The 20,925-nt window shown below is 48.6% G+C and overlaps 1 protein-coding gene across 1 annotated transcript in view; it reads right to left on the bottom strand.

The window, feature by feature from the left end:
- Window positions 1-20,925, bottom strand: part of XYLT1 (xylosyltransferase 1) — a 350,305-nt gene that overhangs the window by 81,734 nt on the left and 247,646 nt on the right. The window contains exons 4-5 of the mRNA XM_018040831.1: window positions 5,470-5,642; window positions 4,133-4,335 (exon numbers count right to left, since the gene is read on the bottom strand). Coding sequence (XP_017896320.1) covers window positions 4,133-4,335; window positions 5,470-5,642 — 376 coding nt within the window. The remainder of the gene's footprint in view (window positions 1-4,132; window positions 4,336-5,469; window positions 5,643-20,925) is intronic.

Raw genomic sequence — 20,925 nt, 5'->3', positions numbered from 1 at the left:
TGCTAGCGCAGTTTCCAGCCTTACTCAGTAAACAGAATATATTAAATAAAAGCATCATGTTCTTTGATGATTCCAAACCTAGCAGGGTTTCGATAGTTGAAAATTTCCATTTTCATTCACACACTGGATGCAAAAACAGCTCCAACCAGAGCTTACGTGGGCCAGGCGGTCACGTCAACAGTGAAGTGGGAAGGCCTAGATTCTTTAAACATAACTTCGCTTGCATATTCCAAACACAAGAACGTCTTCCTGTTCACAGACGAGTTGGTTCTTGCCTGTTTCTCTTGAAACATTCAGTCTTTGAGTCTCACTTTGCATTTCCCACTTTTGAAAGAGATGTGAGTTCAAGAAATATTCTTCTGGTCGTTTCATGAGTGAAGGGAAAAAGGAAAGCAACTCAGCCGATGATGAAGTCCAGCCTGTGGGGCCAGCACTATTATACAACTATGATAACTACTATCTGCTTTTGGGGAGCACTTTCTGTGTCAGGCACTGTGTTAAGGCCTTGAATTGCATTGTTTCCTCTAATCCTCCTAACTGCCCTATGAAATAGGTACCAATACTGGGTGCCTTTTAGGTGCAGACACTGAGATGCAGAAAGCTGAGGCAACACATGCCGATTCAAATGGCCCATCGGTGGTGGCAGAATCCGCAGCCAGGCTGTCTGCATCCAGGGTCTCATGGAGGCTACTGGGCAGTAGAGACCAATGAATCTGGCTGGCAGTTAGAGCCAGACAGATGAACTGGACAGGCGATGACAAATCACAGACAGCTCAGAGCAGCCAGGATGGGTGAACACTGCCCTTGGATATCCACCCAGGTTTTCAGAGTCTCATAGAAGCTTCTGACTTGGGCACTCCCACCCCTTCGAGAAGGCTCCTAAGTTTGCTCATCCTTCCTGGGAGGGGAGAAGTTGTGGTTTTGGAAGCTACAGATGGAGTGGCAGATGGGAAGTGAAAGCCTATCAGAGTTGCCCAGGATAAAACCATTCATCTGCAAAATTCATATGTTTTTGTGTGGGGCGACTTCACAAAAACAACAGCAAGAGGAACCAGCAGTGCCTGACGCGTGAAGCGCCTCTGGCCGTGATGCTGGCAACGCGAGTGGGTGGAAGAACTGGCAGGGGGTGGACACGGAAATGAGGGCCGTGGGAGGCGGAGGAGAGACAGATCGGCAGGCGTGGCCAGACAACCGGCGCATCAAAGCTAAGAACACGACGACTCCCTTCTCCGAACCCCCAAATGGGTGGGGCACATGGTCTGAGAAAGGATTTCTGGACCTTTCTCAGAGATCAGGAGGCTCAGCCTTGGATCCAGCTTGAGGATTCAGAGCTGAAAGGTACTGAGCTAAGTGCCCAAATTCTCTAGGTTCCATGACTACAATCTGATTTCACAGAAATTGTGTTTACTTGCCAAAGGTCACCTGCGAGTGAGGTGGCAGAACTCAGAGTCTAGCCTTAAACCATCACATGGGAGTCTGAGGACTCATCTTCTTGGATACTGAAATGCTAGAAATGCTGATCTCCTGGACCAGCTGACCTGGCTAAGTGACCAGTGCTGTTACAACGGCAACTTGCAAATCAACACGGGGCCTATAGGGGGCAGCGTTGAGACTTGATGCAATTCTGGGAAAGGTCATAGGCTGGCCCACCTGCCCTTGAGAGGTCCTGGTCAAATGTCACCTCCTGACTGAGGCTGACTTGACCTCTGAGGCCTCCATGGGAGGTCTGGAGCCGGGGAATAGGAATCTTGACCTTTGAAGGGAGCATCTGCCACACCAGCAACTGTGCTCGGCATTCTGGGGTGTTTCTGAACACACTCCTTCTTTGGAAGGGAGAGGGAGAAGGCTCCAGCTCACCCTCGCCTTGTACATCCCTATACTCATCTCGCCCCCTTGTTTTGTTTATTAGGTTCCAGCCATGTTTAAATGTCTCAAAGGCAAGTAGTTCATCTCCGACCCAAGTCCAGGCTGTTCTCTTTCCCAGGAACCAGAGAGTTCTCAGCTGGAGGCAGTTTTGCTCCTCCAGAAACACAGCACCTGGAGATATTTGTGGTTGCCACAAGTGGTTGGGAGCGGGAACCACTACTGGCATCTAATGGGTAGAGGCCAGGGGTGCTTCCAAATACCAGCAGTGAGCAGGGCAGCCTCACGGCAGAGAATGATCCAGCCCCAGGTCATATTGATGGGCTTCCCAGGGGGCGCGAGTGGTAAAGAACCCACTTGCGAATGCAGGAGACAGAACAGATGCGGGATCGATCCCTGGGTTGGGAAGATCCCCTGGAGGAGGGCATGGCGACCCACTGCAGTATTCTTGCCTGGAGAATCCCCATGGACCACAGAGGAGCTGGTGGGCTATGGTCCATAGTGTTACAGAATTGGACACCACTGAAGTGACTCATGCAATCATACTGACATTAAATTCCAAGAGAGACTTTATCTTTTAGATATGTTTACTGAGATATTTGGGGCTTCCCAGGTGGCTCAGTGGTAAAGAACCTGCCTGCCAATGCAGGCGTTGCAGGAGACGTGGGATCGATCCCTGAGTTGGGAAGACTCCCTGGAGAAGGAAATGGCAACCCACTCCAGTATTCTTCCCTGAAGGGTCCAGTGGACAGAGGAGCCTGGTAGGCTATAGTCCATAGGGTCGCAAAGAGTTGGACATGACTGAGCATGCACGCACACACTGAAATATTTACAGATATAATCATCTGACCTCTTAGAAATGCTTCACCAGGGCTGGTGGAAGAGGGTCAAGGTCTTTATTGGCATGGATACAAGATGAACTGATTATAGCTGAAACTGGGTGATGCAGGGGTCATTATACTAGTCTTGTATTCTTGTGCAGGTTTGAGAATTGCCTGGATGAAACACCTTTTACAAGACTCCTTCATCTAGCTCTTCTGGAAATTCTGTGCCCAGCGCTATCATAGAAAGGAAGGCCCTCTCCTTCACCCCGTCCACTTCTCCTTTTAGGCCTTTCAATACGCGAGACGGAAAACACAGTCAAGCAAAGAGCCGCCTTCTTGATAGGAGATATAGTTCACTTTGTTGCCTTTTTTCCTCCCTTTAAAGAGATCTCCAGGGGTTTTCTTTGCTTACACCTCTTGTAAAGAGTAGATCAATGTTTGTGCAAAGGGACAGAGTGGCATCTGAATTTCTCACTGCCCCAGGGCTGCTGGTTGCTCCACCACCCGCACATAATTGTGGCTGAGTAACCTACAGGCCCTGGGGAGGGCCCCGGGAGAAACTAGAGATCTGCAGTTTCCGTAGAAATCTACCAGTCGTAGAATGTGGGCAACCAATCATGTGTTAAAATTGGATAGGAGCCAAACAAACCCACCCATGGGATTCCAACAGCCCAGAGACGCCTGTCTGATTCTGCCCAGGCTGTCACACCCTCCTCCCTCCCTTCTTCCACTTTGTCCTTTTCAGTTTAACACCTAAGTCAGACCTTGACCTTCCTCTGCTCCAAACACGACGTGTGGTTCCCATCTTCCTTTGAGTAATGGCCAAATTCTAGACCCTCCATGATCTCACCTCAGTTTTCTCTCTGGCTTCTGTTTCTTATGACTTCAACCCCTGTTCCAGCCACACTGAGCCCTGCTGTTCCTGGAACACATCAGGCATCCTCAGGGCTCAGCCCCTGTACTGCCCTCCGCTGGACCATTTTCCCTGTCTGGGCGGCTCACTCCATCACCATCTTCCATTCTTCTCCGGAAGGATGTTCCTGGCCACTCTCATTACAGTTCCACCTGCCCCCTGCTCCTGCTGCTCTCTGCCTTATTTTTCTGATGTACCATTTTAAATACTTAGTTTGCAAGTTGTCTGTTTCCCTGAATTGAATGGAAGCACCTCGTGGCCAGGGGTTTCAGGCTTTGAAGCATGTTCTCAAACAGAGCTGGGAAAACCATGTACTCAAGAAATCTCTGTTGAATGAATGAATGAGTGAATGCTCACATGATTCTCAAGCACAACGTGGCCCTCATGTCGAGAGACCTTACAGAGACAGTGAGTAAGCATCTCAGAGGCAGGAAGGCTTCTCCAGATGGGAGGCAGGTTGCTTCTGCCTCTGGCTTCCCAGATATGACAGGGGAAGCAGGACCTCAAAGCAGGCTGGCCAGGGCCGCCTTACCTGATGGGGTAGTCAGCTGCGCTGAGGTTGATGAAGAAGTCCCAGGGCCAGTCGGTCATCTCCAGGAGGTCCCGCATGCTCTGCAGGTATGTGGACAGGAGGCTGGCTCCCCCCCAGATGGTGGCCATCCTCCAGGGCGTGACACGGACGTTGCTGTACTGCCTGGCGAACTGAAGCACTTGGCGATGCAGGTAATTGGAGCGCTTTCCCAGGAGAGGAAGGGTGACATTCAGCAGTGCGGAAAACACCCCAGCCCTGCCCCTTACTCCCTCTCTGTCCCTTCCCTTCTAGGCGACAGGGCTTCTGAACTTTGCCAAGTAACTAATTCAGACCCGGGGTGTCTTTCTGCATCGTTATACAAACTTCATTATTTTTAAAGTATTACTTTAGCAATTTGAGATGCAGATTCCCTGGTCCTGACTCTGCATTACTGGTTCCCCAGGTGGAGGCTGGGGCCTGGGAGTCTGCATTTTTCTCTAAGACTGATACATATGGTCTGAGGATAACAAGCTAAGTAATATGGTTGTATCTAATATGGTTGCATCCCTGGTTCAGGAAGATCCCCTGGAGAAGAGAATGGCAACCCACTCCAGCATCCTTGCCTGGAGAATTCCATGGACAGAGAGGAGTCTGGCAGGCTAAAGTCCATGGGGTCACAAAGAGTTGGATACGACAGAGTGACTAACGCTTGCATTTAAACCTGATGAGTATTTTGAAAGGCAGACTTTCTCTACTATCCTCTGGCAGGCCTGCTAGAATCAGACTTTTGAATAGGCATCCTCTTTGTCTTCTTGACCAAAGACCAATCATGTCACATCAGCAGACCAACAGGAACCTCTGGAACAAGATGCTCAGGGGTCAACAAGCTGGCTGCATGATTTTTTTGGTAAATGAAGTTTTATTGAAACAGTCACACACATTCATTTGTGTATGTTTTTATGGCTGCTTTCAGGCTACAGTGCCAGAGCTGATTAGGTGTGACCGAGTGTATAGCCTGAAATACTTGTCCTCTGGCCCTTGATGGGAAAAGTGGGCCCACCCCTGGGTTAGCTATCCTTATAGAGTGGCAGGCATTGCGTTGGGCAGGACCATGAGCAAAAGAGGTATGACTGACAATGTTCATTGTCATTGAAGGAAGTCTAAAGTCACAGTTGGGAGCTTTGAAACCGACACCCATGAGTGTGCAAGCACACACACACACACACACCTACACAGAACTTCAAGGCCAAATGGCCTGGGGGAGGCAGCTGCTCAGCCTGCAAGGCTCCCCTGAAAGGGAGGGGCAGACACACCCCCAGAGAAGTGCCAGCACGCAGCGATCAGAGGGTGGGCCTCACCTTGTCCACGTGGATGTAGTAAAAGTGGTCCTTGTGGTAGATGGCCTTGAACATGCGCTGCAGCTGCCGGGAGGCGCGGCCGTGGACCACCAGGACGAAGGCGATTCTGACTGGGTTGGCCAGCATATACTCCACTGAATCCTCATCCCACTGAACGTTCTTGTTGGCTTTGCCTGGGAAAACCAGGGAGATCACAGAGGTGGGGTGAGTTCAGCTGTCCTCAGCGGGTGTTTCTCTGATGCTTCTTCCCGGGACTATTTGAGGGGCACAGTAGTCATTTTGGTCCCTGAAACTGGTTTCAACTTAACCAAGAAAGTCTTGGACCCTTACTCTGTCCTGGTAAACAGGAGTGGGGGCCCCTGAGGAGCTAAAGACATGGTTTCCATCCTCAGGGAGCCGAAGTGTACACATCCTCCCTGTGAACACTGATGGAGACACGGGTACACATATTAAAGCCGGAGGAGCTGAGCCACGTAAGAGGTACATTTCTGAACCACAGAGGAAGGAGCAGTTAACTTCAATTTGGGAAATGTCAAGATATACGTGCCGTTTTTGTTTGTCCAGAATCCACTCTCATTTCTCCTCCCAACAGCATCTATTTTGTTTTGTTTTGTTTCGAAATTGTGGAAAGAACAGATAACCTGAGAGCTACCCTCTTAACACATTTTTAAGTGTTCAGGATAGTAGTGTGGATTATAAGTGATAGCTTATGGTGAACGGTATCGGATTCGTGATCTCTGAAGAAAATTTAGCTTTGGGACCAGGGACCAGGCTTGATCACTCAAGAGCTTTTGTGCAGCAGAGTTTTATCAAAGTGAGCAAAGGACAGAGAAAGCTTCTGACGTAGACATCAGAAGGGGGACAGAGAGTGGCCCCCACGCTAGTCTTGGCAAGGCCTTATATACTTTCATCAGAGCCACTCCCACAACATACATCTGAAATTAACAAGATTAGAGCTAACAATAGAAAGGTCTTACCAGACCCTGGCCCATAGTATACAAATTTTAAGGTAACAAGATTAGTCAGAAGGTTAAGGAGAAACGTGTCCTTGAGCAAGATACACTGTTATATCGCTAAGACAAAGCAATGTAGAAAAAAAAAATTGTCTTTTTCTCTTGAGAGCCTCAGACACCTCTCTCTCCTTGAGAGCCCCAGACCCCTTTCTCCTCCTCGGCGACCCCAGATTTCTTATCAACCTACTAGGGAATTGACTCCCTCATAAGCACAATGTTGCATAGCAGATCTCTAGAATTGATCCATCGTGCCTATGAGAAATTTATCACCCAATATTTTCAGGGGCATCAACCTCCCCCATTCTCTGTGTGGAAGGAGAGGGTCTCTATCTAGTATCAGTTTCAGGAGTGGTCACAGGACTTAGGCTTGGCCAGTCAGGACACAGTAAGTAAGGTTCAGAGTTTAACCAAGCTTTTTAGCCAAGAAGACAGAATTCCAGACTGTTGTTGGAACTAGATAAGAGTCTCAAAGTCCATGAAACTTGAAGATCCTAAGAGCCATTTTATCCCCCCATGGAGAGGAAAGGCAACAGGGAGGGAAACGCTGCTGAGCGAGGGGGAGGGATAGATCGTCGTGACCCCGCTTGAGCTCCCGGATCAGCCTGGGAGGAGATCAGCCACCCGTCATTGCTTATTTTTCTTTAAAAGCCCAGATCCTACACCAGATGCTCCTAGATAAGTGGTTCCAGACGTCGTTTATCCTGGTGTGTGCGTGCTTAGTCGCTTCAGTTGTGTCCAACTCTTTGCGATCCGATGGACTGCAGCCCGCCAGGCTCCTCTGTCCATGGGATTCTCCAGGCAAGAATACTGGAGTGGGTTGCCATGCCCTTCTCCAGGGGATCTTCCCCACTCAGGGATGGAACCCGTATCTCTTGCATTGCAGGCAAATTCTTTACTACTGAGCCATTGGAAAAGCCCCCTTTATCCTGGAAGCAGCCTCAAAGATGCCTTTTATCCTTCTTTCCCTTGTAAATGCCCCAGGGGCAAAGTTTCAGGGAGGAACACGGCTTACTGGTTCAGTTCATTATAATCCCAACCAGAAATCTCCTGGCTTTCCTGAGCTGAATTTCCTTTGGGTGTAACCTGATTTCTTGCAGGTTTTAGGTTTATGGGACTCAGCACACAGCAGCTGCAGGTGTCTCTGAATACCAACTGGGAAAGCTGAAAACTCGTACTGTTCAGCCTGGAGGTCAGGAGACGGGGAGCCTGTTGGCTGTCATTGGGAAGCTGAACGGCCACCACATGAGTGTGGCTCCTTTTGTGTTGTCCCAGAGGATGGGATGGGGATGAGATGAGCGTGGGCTGTGTCCTCATCACGTGATACAGACTCCACGGCCCGCGGCCCTGCCTCCCGCAGTTACGACTGCAGATCCCTGCGCCCTGACTCCCCCACCATCGACCTTGACCCCTGACCTCTTGTCTTTTCCTTGAGCAAGCCTGTCTTTGCCTCAGAACCTTTCCATGGCCATTCCTGCCCCCAGGGATACCCTCTCCCTAGATCTTTGAATATTTCTTCTTGCCACTAGTTCACAGGTCACAATCAGGCCACCTGCCCCCTACCAACCACATCACTCTCTTTTATCTCGACCTATTTCAATTTTCTGCATTGCATTTAACACTGTGTGGAATTACACATATATTTTTTTATTGTCTGGATCCCCAACTGGAACTTAACTCCAAAAGATGAGGGACTATTTCAGAATATTTGTCACTGAATACACAACATTATTAACAATATCTGGAACATAGCTGGTTTTTGGTGAAAACAAAAGTTACAGGGGGATACATTTTAGTATGGTGACAATTACCTCTTCTTGAGCATTGAGCAGTCCTTACCATTAATTATTTCATTTAATCCTCGTAACAACCCTGCAAGGTAGGGCCATTATCTCTGTTTTGCAAATGAGGAAACCATAGCTTAGACAGGCCAAGGGATTTATTTGTTCAAGGTCCCACTGCTTTAATTAAGCTGAGATTCAAACCCAGGTCTGTTTCCAAAGCTTATGCCCTTAACCAGTAATATACACTACAGTACCATGCCCAGATTTATAAATATTATTAATAACAATTCTGCTTAATGAAATAGCCTATAAATTAGTTATTGCAGGTAGATGGGCATGCACTTGAAGACTGTCTGAAGTATTGCAGAGAGGATTCCTGTGTCATGTGGGAGGTGGACTTTAGGCAGCCAATAAGGTGACATCTTTTAATTCAACCATCCATCCGTCCATTCATTCACCCATCCATTCAAATTCAACCACTCATCCAACAAACCAGTTAACTATCCACCTAGCAAAATGTTCAATGCCTATCATCCCCTCAAAACACCATCCATCCATCCATCCATCCATCCATCCACCCATCCACTCACCCATCATCCGCCAAGCAAACCATCTATGAATGCACTCTTCTAACCATCTAATGATCAACTTTCTGATCCACGCAATATTAACTTAGCCTATACTGCATTAATATTGCGTGGATCAGAGAGTTGATCATTAGATGGTTGGAAGAGTGCAAGCATGGATGATTTCCTTGGAGGATGATGGGTGAGTGGATGGATGGATGGATAGATGAGAAGGTGTATCCTTATTGGCTACTTAAAGTAAGCCTCCCACATGATACAGGAATCTTCTCTGCAATGCCTCTGACAGTTCTCCAGTGCACGCCTATCTACCTACGACAACTAATTCACAAGGTATCTCATTAACTAAGCAGAATTGTTATAAACATTCCCAAATGGAAGACAGAATGGCAACCCACTCCAGTATTCTTGCCTGGGGAATCCCATGGACAGAGGAGTTTGGTAGGCTGCAGTCCATAGGGTCACACAGAGTTGGACCTGACTGAAGCGGCTAAGTACACATACATTCCCATACTACGTGCCACATACTATGCTAGGTACTAGAAAAATAAAATTGGAGGAAAAACTCTTCCCTTGAGGAGCTCTCAGCCAACTAGGACACATGGAAGACAATGCTCAGTTGCTTTATGAAAGACGTGTGCCCTTCGAGGGTGGGGAAGTAGTGAACAACACGCCCGCAGAGACCGAGGAGATCTCAGAGAATTTAGCCCAAAGCTTCTGAGCCCATTTCCCCATGCTCTCCTGATGTCCTACCCTCTTTGGCTCCTGACTGTTCAATCAGGAAATTCGATCCTGGGGATAATTACCATCTTGGCTCTGGTTGAAGACAAGCTAGGCAGCAACCACAAGGTTATCCTAACCTCCCTCTAATTTTCTTTCTAAACCACTCACAAATACACTTAGGCTTTCCTGGTGGTTGTACAGAAGTGTACCTGGAAGAATCATGTCCCTTTAAACACTCACACAATAACCTATCCATTCATTCATCCATCCACCCATCCACCCATCCATTCACTCACCCATCCATCTATCCATCCAACCACCCAGAACCCTTAAACTTTGAGCACAAAAGCATATGGGACCTGAGCCTGCTTTCACACATGGATTATGAATGGGCTAAGGAATGTGAGAATCCAAAGAAAAAAGATAAGAACATAAGAGAAAAGCTTATATTCTCTCTCCTGCAACGGCAGCCCAAAGGCAGTGCACAGGTCTAGGCAGGGCCAGCTGTAACCTCTCTTCACCTCCCTCAGAGACTCTTTATCAAACAAAGGGAGGGAGGTTAAAAACAATGGCTACTCATGTCACTTTTTTCTACCTGGATTTCTTTGGGTGATGTTTCAAAGGTTTAAATGTGGTCTAGACACTGTTTCATAGGAATTCCACTCTGTAGGGGTTCCTGCTGGCCTTGATAATACTGCTCATCTCTGCCCCAGGGTTTCTGGGTAACAATGACCAGGAGCTCCTAGCAAGGGAGGCTCCTGGGGCCTTTAGGAACAGCCATGCTCTCCAGCCAGGGACGTCTCTTGCCCTGTTGTTGAATGAGTGAGTGAATCCATTCTGGAGGCAGGCGGCTCTGGGCCAGAGGAGCTGATGTCTCCTGAGTGCTGGTGCCAGGGGCTATGTGTGGGTCGTTACTTGGCTCTGGGAGGAAAACACTGTTATACTCGAGACTCAGAGAGGTCAGCGTGTTTCTCAGGCCACACAGTAAGGGAGGACAGAGGCGGGAGTGTGACCCCAAATCCAGCCCTGCTCCTTCCACCCACCCTCTGCTGTACTGATGAGCAGGTTATGGGAGGAAGAGTGTGAAGACGGCTGGTCTCTAAAGGGACTTCAGTGTTGATGTTGAGAAAAGCCTTTTGTAATCTTTCTTTGGGGGTTTTAGAAAGCAGCGCAGATTCACAGACAGACATGATCAAAGGTGCTTCCTTTCTGGAGAAGGGGAAGAAGACCTGGGGAAGCAAACACTGGCTGCAGAGCCTCCTGGGCATAAACAGTCTAAAGTCATTCTCGGGTCAGACAGTCTGGGGAGGACCGAACAGAAGGGGGAACAAAACCCCAGAGCTCTGCATGCGCGCATGCTAAGTCACTTCAGTTATGTCCGACTCCTTGAGACCCCATGGACTGTAGCCTGCCAGGCTCCTCTGTCCATGGAGTTCTCCAGCAAGAATACTGGAGTGGGTTGCCGTGCCCTCCTCCAGGGGATCTTCCTGAACCAGGAACCTGGGTCTCCCACATTGCAGGCAGATTCTTTATCATCTTAGGCACCAGGAAAGCCAGCTATTCTGGGCATTAAGGGTGGGTGAGAAAGACAAAAATATCCACAGAAAAGAGACAGAGAGATGGCGATGGGGATGAGAGGTGGAGGTGGGCACACACAAATCCAGGGAAAAGCAGAGAGAGACAGGAGGACCTCCTCCTCTCCCATATACGGGAAAGAAATATACAGAGAGACCCATGAAGAATCACGGGCACAGACAGAGACACACGGACAAAAACGGAGACAAACATACCCAGCCAGACATACACACGGAGGCAGGGGCAAGGGGGGAGCTTCTCCACCGGAAAAGCTGGATCCACTTGACTCCAGAGTGATGCAGCTAGCCTTAAAAGCAAAGGCCAATGAAAGTTCCAGAATTTCAGAATCAAAAAATGCCCCCAGGCTGGAGACACTGCCTGGTCCCTTCCCCCGAGACTACTTCCATTCTTTATACACTCTCCCCTCGCCTGTCCCCTGGCCAGCCCTGTACTCTCGTGAGCCCAGAGATGAAAGAAGAGGGTGAGGCCCAGGCCTCACCCTGAGACATTCACAGGCTGGCTCTGTGACCACAATGACAATGATCCCCACGTTGGCACACGGGAGAACCCTGAGGCATTTTGTCAAATAAACAAGAGAGCGTGAATGGGCGAGTTTTCTGCCCTGTTGCAGCGGTGGCGGGGGGGGGGTGGGGGGGTGGCGGTTGGGGCAAGGGAGGGCATTCAAAGGGGCCGAGGTTCATGGCACTCTGGGCCAGTTGCCAGTCACCAGCTTCTTATTTTTGCTCCACAGCCCCGGCTCCTGCATCGACCTTTCCAGCAAGCTGCTCGGACACGGGGTTGCTGAGGAGACAGGAAACCACCCCAGAGACCAGGCAGCGTGGGCCTCCTTAAGCCTGGTCACCGTTTCCGGGACTGCGGTCCTGGAAAGCTGCCGGCCTCCACCACCAGGAGTGGGATCGTCAGTGGGCTGTGGTGAGCTTCCCAGAAGGGCAGGAACGGGGGAGGGGCTCTCTCCCACCCGCTGGAGGGAGTAGGGGCTAGCAGAGCCTGGCCAGAGGTGATGTGGCAACAAGTATTATAGTGTTACACATGCAGGTCCCTCGACCTAGTAATTTCACTCCTAAGAATCTGTCCTGGGGGAAGAAGGCAAATACTACTCTTGCCTGGAAAATCCCATGGACAGAGGATCCTGGTAGGTTACAGTCCATGGGGTTGCAAAGAGTCAGACATGACTGAGTGACTTCATGTTCTTTCTTTCTTTCCATGTATAGAGGGTTTCCCAGGTGGCGCTTGTGGTAACGAATTTGCCTGCTGATGCAGGAGACGCAGGAGACTCAGGTTCCATTCCTGGATTGGGAAACTGCTGGAGAAGGAAATAGCAATCCACTCCAGTATTCCTGCTTGGGGGCTACAGATCATGGGGTCACAAAGAGTCAAGCATGGCTGAGCACGCACACATGTCCATGAATAGGTTGCTCTTTGTTCATCTAGTCACCCATTCAGCATCTCCTCTGTGCACACTGGACACGACAGAGTCCTCTCCTGAATGCTGCTTAGGTGAGTGGAGTAGAAAGCCAATACAAAAGTAAGCAAATACACAGAGTGAAGTAAGTCAGAAAGAGAAAAACAAATATCATATATTAACGCATATATGTGGAATCTAGAAAAATGGTGCAGGTGAACTAGCTGCAGCCTGGGAATAGAGACACAGACAGAGAATGGGCATGTGGACACAGCAGGGAGAAGGAAGGTGGGATGAACTGAGAGGGTGGTACTGGCGTATATACACCACCACGGGTGAGACAGACAGCCAGCGGGAACGCGTAGCACAACACAGGGAGCCCAGCTCTGTGCTGCCCCGGATGGTGGATGGGGGAGATCCAGGAGGGAGGGGATATATGTATGCTTATAGCTGGTTTACTTTATTGTACAGCAGAAGCCAACACAACATTGTAAAGCAACTATGTGAGTGTGCGCTAAGGCACTTAAGCCATGTCCCACTCTGTGCAACCCTACGGACTGCAGCCCACCAGGCTCCTCTGTCCAGGGGATTCTCTAGACAAGAATACTGGAGTGGGTTGCCTTGCCCTCCTCCAGGGGTTCTTCCCAACCCAGGGATGGAACCTGTGTTTCTTATATCTCCTGCATGAGCAAGTGGGTTCTTTATCACTAGTACCACCCAGGAAACCTGTGAAGCAATGATACCCTAATTTTTAAAAAAGCAAGTAAACAGAGAATACAATTGCAAACATAGTGATATAGGCTATGAAGAAAAAAAATTAAGCATGTTAAAGGGGGGGCAGATTATTTGACTATGGTGGCCAAATGTAGGCTGATGTGAAGTGGATACACTTGAACAAGCTCAGAGTGAACTGAGGGTGTGAGTCATTTAATTATCACAGATGGAGGAGGATTCTGGGCAGCTGTCATAGCAAGTGCAAAGGTCCTGAGGCCTCCATCTCCATGGTGTTTATAATGGTCCAAAATAGGAATCGACCCAAAGGTCATAGTAATACTTGTTGATACAGAACATTATCTATAACATATTAAGCAAAACAGAAGTCCTTCAATGCAATCCATAACAACTAAAAGACCTGCCCCCAAACATTAACAGAAGATCCGATGGTGGCATGACAGTTTTCATTTCTTCCTTATACTTTTCTGTGTTAACTACATTTTGTAAGATGGATAACTTTTATCAGCCAACCTAACAATAAAGGCGATGCTTGCTGCTGCTGTTGCTGCTAAGTTGCTTCAGTTGTATCTGACTCTGTGCGACCCCATAGACTGCAGCCCACCAGGCTCCCTCGTCCCTGGGATTCTCCAGGCAAGAACACTGGAGTGGGTTGCCATTTCCTTCTCCAACGCGTGAAAGTGAAGTCACTCAGTCATGTCCAACGCTTCATGACCCCATGGACTGCAGCCTACCAGGCTCCTCCACCCATGGGATTTTCCAGGCAAGAGTACTGGAGTGGGTTGCCATTGCCTTCTCCTAAAAGGCGATGCTTACTGATACTTCTAATATCAACTGTTTACTGAACATGCCAGCTATGTATTAAGCCATTTCTGTGCACGATTTTTTTTTTTTTTTTTACTTCCATCCAAACTTCTATGAGAAAAGGGTTATTATCTTCCTCTGATATGGCGAAGGAAGCTGAAGTTCAGAGACGTCCCGGTTAGGAGTTGGTTGAGCTGGAAATGGAGCTGGTCTGTTTTACACAAGCCCTATTATTGCCATTATGCTCTATCAAATTGTCCTCATTTCCAAAAGATGAAAATCTCTTCCTAGAAGCCTATCAGTTGGTTTTTTTTCAGCTGCAGGACAGATAACAATGACATGTGGTCAGAGCTATGTGTGTCTTTACAGACTGAGATCCAAACGTTGCCCGGTTCCTAAAAAAAGCTATGAATTTAACAATGTAATCGGATTCCTGTGGCATAAAACAGAAAATAAGTGGAAGAATCAGAGTGATTAGAGGCAGCAGGAGAAGCTGACTTCAGACAAATGTTAAAAAGCCACAGTTGTGGGGAGGCATATAAAGTATATTTTTGCCATGCAGGTGGGGAGGCCAAGGACAAGTGCTCACGGAGGGCTCTGCCCAGCAACTAGCTGTGCCAGCTTCAGCCTATTACCCAATTTATTGCCATGGGTCAAATAAGGGCTATGCAACCCTTGGGCTCTAAAGAGCTGCTGAAGATGAAGGTACTCTGCAAGGACCAATGTGCTGTGCAAATGTCGACATGTTGGCAATGATTATGCTTGTGGTTCCCTTTAGGGATACGATCTGGGAGGAGACAGTGAGCTACAGTGGTTAAGAGCATGGCCTCTGGTCAGGCAGATCTGTGTGACTTTGGAGCAGTTAAACCACCTCTCCAGGCCTCAGTTCTCTCATCTGTAAAATGGGTACATTATCATCACAGAGTCTGTCTCACGCGGCTGTCTGTGTCCGTTAGAATAGCTATCAACACTGCCAGCGTTACTGCCACCATTTCGATTTGGCTATTCAGGATCAAGTTTGTTGTAACCACTGGGCTCAGCTCCAGCACTCTACCTCAAGGCCACGTGGCCTCTCAGGGCTGTGTATACCTGGGAGCTCACCGCTGCAAATAAACACCCACACCCGGAGTCTCCCTCTGAGGCATCTGCCTCTGATCACAACTAATAACAAATGCAAAACGAAGGAGCCTCTTGACTGGAATAGTTATTCCACCAACAAAGCCCGCAATTCTATTTATGCTCTGAAGGGGCCTCTTTGAGCTGTTGCAAGGGGAGCTTTCTGACTTGGTTCCAAATTATAGGGGTGGCTGGATCTTGGGAAGAAGTGGAGACAAGACTGTGTTACAAATAGGATTGGGGTCAGGGGCGCACCCAGGCTCCTGCCCTAGGCTTGGGGCGGGCTCCGCGGCTCAGAACCACTGCCAGCTCGGCCTCTTCAGAGGAAGGACTATGAAAAGACACCTCTCTGATCGTCAGTTCTTTCTCTATAAAGCGGGTTAGTCACAGGTAGCTCTATTTTTAATTTTTTGAGGAGCCTCCACACTGCTTTCCATTGTGGCTACACCATTTTGCACTCCCACCAGGATGAACATTGAGGACACGCACTGAGCTGAATAAACCGGTCCCAGAAAGACAAATCCGGCGTGATTCCACTCGTATGAGTGACCTCACATGTCTAACTCATAGGATCAAAGAGGGGAAATGCGGTGGCCAGGGGCTGAGGGTTCGGGGAGTAGGGAATTACCACCCATGGGCACAGAGTTCCAGATGAACCCAATGAACAGGTGCTAGAGATCTGAGTACGATGCTGTGCCTATAGCCAACAATACTGGATTGTGCGCTTAAACTGTGTTAAGAGGGTAGATCTCACGTTAAGTGTTCTAACCAAAACATGATACATTTCTTAAAAACAGAGAGGATGACCAATCTGCCCCTGACCCCACTGGGTGGTGCTCATGGGCGGGGCATGTTGGCACACCAGGCTGCTGCACTGAGCAGGAGTCAGGGCTTCAGAGGAGAAAGCCTGGCAGGTTCTAGGTGCTTCCTCAGACTTGGGCCAAGGGCTTTTTTTTTTTTTTTTTCTCTCACTGGGAAGTTTCAATGCTGAGTTCTGGTGATTAGAACTTGAGAGAAGCCCTCTGCTCTCAAGGGATTTCGAAAAGGCCGCGGGGCCACGTGTCTGGATCCAAATCTTGCTACTGCTGTGAACCAGCCATGGCACCGTGAGCCAGTCATTTCCCTTCCTTGGTCCCCAAGACTCTTCCAGAACAATAATGACGTCTGATGCATACTGAGCCCTAAGCACTATGCACACATGATCTCATTACTTAATTTCCCTGAGGTCTAGGAGGCAGATACCATGATTATTACCCCCACCTCACCATGGGGGGTGGTTCTGAGGCTGCAAGGCAGTGAATAACTGATGCAGAGGGCTGGATCAGAGACAAACCCATGCTTTATTCTAGCAGATGAGAAGGTAACATTCCAGTAGTCTGGAACTCTAGCCTGACCATGGAATTAGCATCACTGAATACAAAACAAAGTGACAGATTTTACTTTCTTGGGCTCCAAAATCACTGCAGACAGCGGCCACAGCCATGAAATTAAAAGACGCGTGCTCTTTGGAAGCAAAGCTATCATAAACTTAAGAGTTATTAAAAAGCAGAGACGACACTTTGCCAACAAAGGTCTGTCTAGTCAGTACTATGGTTTTTCTGTTAGTAATGTATGGATGTGAGAGTTGGACCATAAAGAAGGCTGAATGCTGAAGAACTGATGATTTCGAACTGTGGTGCTGGAGAAGACTCATGAGAGTCCCTTGGACATCAAGGAGATCAAACCAATCCTAAAGGCAATCAACCCTGAATATACATTGGAAGGACTGATGTTGAAGCTGAAGCTCTAGTACTTTGGCCACCTGAGGCGAACATGCAACTCATTGGAAAAGACCCTGGTGCTGGGAAAGATTGAGGGCAGGAGGAGAAGGGAGAGACAGAGGATGAGATGGTTGGATGGCATCACCATGTCCATGACTCAATGGACATGAATTTGAGCAAACTCTGGGAGATAGTGAGGGACAGGCACGGTGAGGTCACAAAGAGTTGGACATGACTGAGTGACTGAACAACAACAACTCTCTTGAGACAGGGCTGGTTGTTGGTCCTTTCTCCCAATCTTCCTTCATTGTTCAGTTTTATCGAAGCATAATTGACATAGAAAATTTTAAGATATTTAAAGTGTACACTGGGGTGATCTGATACACATATACATTGTGAAATGATTCCCCCATCCAGTTAAGTAGCATATCATCACCTCATTTATTTAGAGGGTGGAAACATTTACATTCTACTCTCTGTGACTTTCCCTCATACAATACAGTGTTGCCAGCTGTAGTCTCAGATCTTATTCATCTTATTGCTACAAGGGTGTATCCTTTGACAATCTGTTCTCTTCCCTCTACCCCCCAGTCCCCGGTGACCACTTTCCTACTCTCTGTTTCCAAAAGTTTAACTTTCATGAAAAGATTCCATGTATAAGTGGTATCATGCAATGTTTGTGCTAGTCTGGTTTGTTTCACTCAGCACAAGGTCCTCAAGTTCCAACCATGCTGTCCCAGTGGCAAGGTGTCCTTCTCTCTTGAGGCTGAATCATCTCCCCTGTATACACCACATCAAGTTGGCTTTCTTGATAGCTGGCAGTTCCCCACGAGCCAAGGCCAAGGTTTTATATCTCCTAGCCTCCTTGTCCTGGCACAGAGCTAAGCTCAGGGGAGAAGCCCTCTGTGAATGAATGATTTAGACTGATGGATTAAACTGGACAGCTCCATCCGTTCAGGGCCTGGGGGGAACTGAAGTGGAAGACTCATGCTTGAGCTGTTGCCCATGAGGGTCTCCACTCAAGTGAACTGGCTGGGGGCTGGGCTCTACTTCTCCTTGCTCAGGAGCCCCAAGCCTCCCTGGGAGGAGCTGGGCAAGTGCCTGACCATCCCTCCAACACTGGGGCTGCCTGACCTGATGGGAAGTGAGAGAGGAGACACTGAGCAGGGACTGTAGAGTTGGGAAGCTGAAAGCACCAGTCCAAGGATAAAGCTGGCCAGGCCATGCCCTTTGGAGATCAGGAGAAGCCATCCCTGACCCCTCCCCGCATCCCGTCTTCACACCCCCTTCCACAGGCCCGCCAAGCACCCTGCATTTCTTCTTTTTATTAAAAAAAAAATGGTAAAATACACATCACATAAAATTCACCATTTTAACCATTGTTGAGCATACAGTGCTAGTGTTGAGTACCTTTACATTACTGTGCAACCAGCACCGCCCCATTTTCCATCCCGTAACACTGAAACTCTGCACCCATGAACACTAACTTCCCATTCCCCTGTGAGCCTCTAGTAGGGCTTCCCAGGTGCTGCAAGGGGTAAAAAACCTGTCTGCCAGTGCAGGAGGCATAAGAAATGTGGGCTCAGTCCCTGGGTTGGGAGGATCCCCTGGAGGAGGGCATGGCAACCCACTTCCATATTCATGCCTGGAGACGCCCGTGGACAGAGCAGCCTGGCAGGTTACAGTCCATGGGGTCACAAAAGGTCAGACACAACTGGAGTGACTGTGCACAGCACAACCTCCAGTGCCCACCATTCTGCTTCCTGTCTCTATGAATCTGACACCTCCAGGTGCCTCATCTCAGGGGAATCTTATATTCGTTCTTTTTACAGTTGGCTTCTTTCATGGAGCAAAATGTTGTAGCATGTGGCAGAATTTCCTCCCTCTTTAAGGCTGAGTGATACTCCACTGTGTGTGTGTTTCACATTTTGCTCATTCATTCGTCAGTAGACAGCTGGGTTGCTTCCAATTTTCGGCTCTTGCGAATCAAGCTGCTATGAACACAGGTGTGTAGTTACCTCTCTGAGACCTTGTTTTCCATTCTTTGGGGTACAGACCCAGAAGTGGAATTGCTGGATCATATCGTAACTTCATTTTTCAAAATTAACTTATTTTTTGGCCACACCATGCAGCAAGTAGGATCTTTAGTCCCCCAACCAGAGACTGGACCTGTGCATCTTGAATTGGGAGAGCGTAGTCTTAACCACTGGACTGCCAGGGAAGTCCCATGGTAGCTTTAATTTTCTTTTTTTCAGTTTAATTTTGTCCAAATTCCCATGACCCCCTGGTTTAATAAAAGTGTTTCCTGGTTGGGCTCAGATGGTAAATAATCTGCCTGCAACGCGGGAGACCTGGGTTCGATCCCTGGGTTGGGAAGATCCCCTGGAGGAAGGCAAGGCAACCCACTCCAGTACTCTTGCCTAGGGAAGCCCCATGGGCAGAGGAGCCTGGCGGCCTGTTGCAGTCCATGGGCTGCGAAGAGCAGGGCAGAACTGAGGGACGAAGCACACCTGGCGCAGCAATGAGCTGCCGGGCGTTGTGGACACATGGTCACTGAATGTAATTTGGCGGGTAGCTTTGTTTCTCAAGTCCTGCTACTCCTCAAGTCCCACCTTTTGAGCCTAGGCTTTTCTCTTTGCTTGCTTCCTCCTCATTCCTATTTCTTTGCCTTATTATTAAAGAACTGGTTACACACTCAGCTTGGGCTGGCTTGATTTCTCTCCCAAATAGTTGGGCGAGCTCCTTTTCCCACTGGCCACTGAGAATTCCAAGTCAGTTGCACTCTAATGATAACCTTATTTTTAGGAACTTATTTTTTTGAGTAACTCATCCTGCAGGACTGAACCCAGGCATTCCATGCAAGGGCTCTCTGCCTGGTTCTGCATCCTGAACCAACAGGATGAACTTACAGGTCATCTGGCTGCTCCCTGCCTCTGTTTCCTCATCTGTCAATGAGTGCTCACCTCCGAGGGATGCTGAAAGGACTAAAAGCTACAACTCAGGCAAAAGATGGTCATGCAGCTCGACAGTGGAGAAGCCAGGTGCACGTGTGTGGGGTGACTCTGGAGCCCTGCCTGATGCACTGAAGCCTGTAATTGTTCACACGACGGGGGTGCGGGTGGAGGGAATCTGTGGAGGAGGGGCAGGACCTGACCTTCACCTGACGTTGAGGACTTTGGCGCTGGAGTTCCTCCGAAGGGAAGGCTGACATGGTCCTCACACAGGACACCAAACGACACTAAGTCAGAGTTGGTACGGGATTCCCTTTTCAATTTTCATCCAGCCCTTCTGATTATAGCCAGCCCACCAAGGGAGTCTCAGATCAATGCAAACATTTCCTTAACAGTAAGGGGAGTGACGCAAATTAAAAGACGCTTGCTCCTTGGAAGAAAAGCTATGACCAACCTAGGCAGCATATTAAGAAGCAGAGACATTACTTTGCCAACAAAGGTCCATCTAGTCAAAGCTATGGTTTTTCCAGTAGTCATGTATGGATATGAGAGTTGGACCATAAAGAAAGCTGAGCACCGAAGAATTGCTGCTTTTGAACTGTGGTGCTGGAGAAGACTCTTGAGAGTCCCTTGGAATGCAAGGAGATTCAACAAGTCAATCCTGAAGGAAACCAGTCCTGAATATTCATTGGAAGGACTTAGGCTGAAGCTGAAACTCCAATATTTGGCCACCTGATGTGAAGAACTGACTCACTAGAAAAGACCCTGATGCTGGGAAAGATTGAAGGCGGGAGGAGAAGGGGACGACAGAGGATGAGATGGTTGGATGGCATCACCAACTCGATGGGCATGAGTTTTAGTAAACTCCGGGAGTTGGTGATGGACAGGGAAGCCTGGTATGCTGCAGTCCATGGGGTCGCAAAGAGTTGGACACGACTGAGTGACTGAACAGAACTGAAGGGGAGTGAGCTTCCTCTCTCAACAAAGAGAGATC

Source organism: Capra hircus, chromosome 25, assembly GCF_001704415.2.
Source record: "Capra hircus breed San Clemente chromosome 25, ASM170441v1, whole genome shotgun sequence".
In the NCBI taxonomy this organism is placed as follows: domain Eukaryota; kingdom Metazoa; phylum Chordata; class Mammalia; order Artiodactyla; family Bovidae; genus Capra; species Capra hircus.
This window is presented reverse-complemented; position numbering and strand designations above follow the sequence as displayed.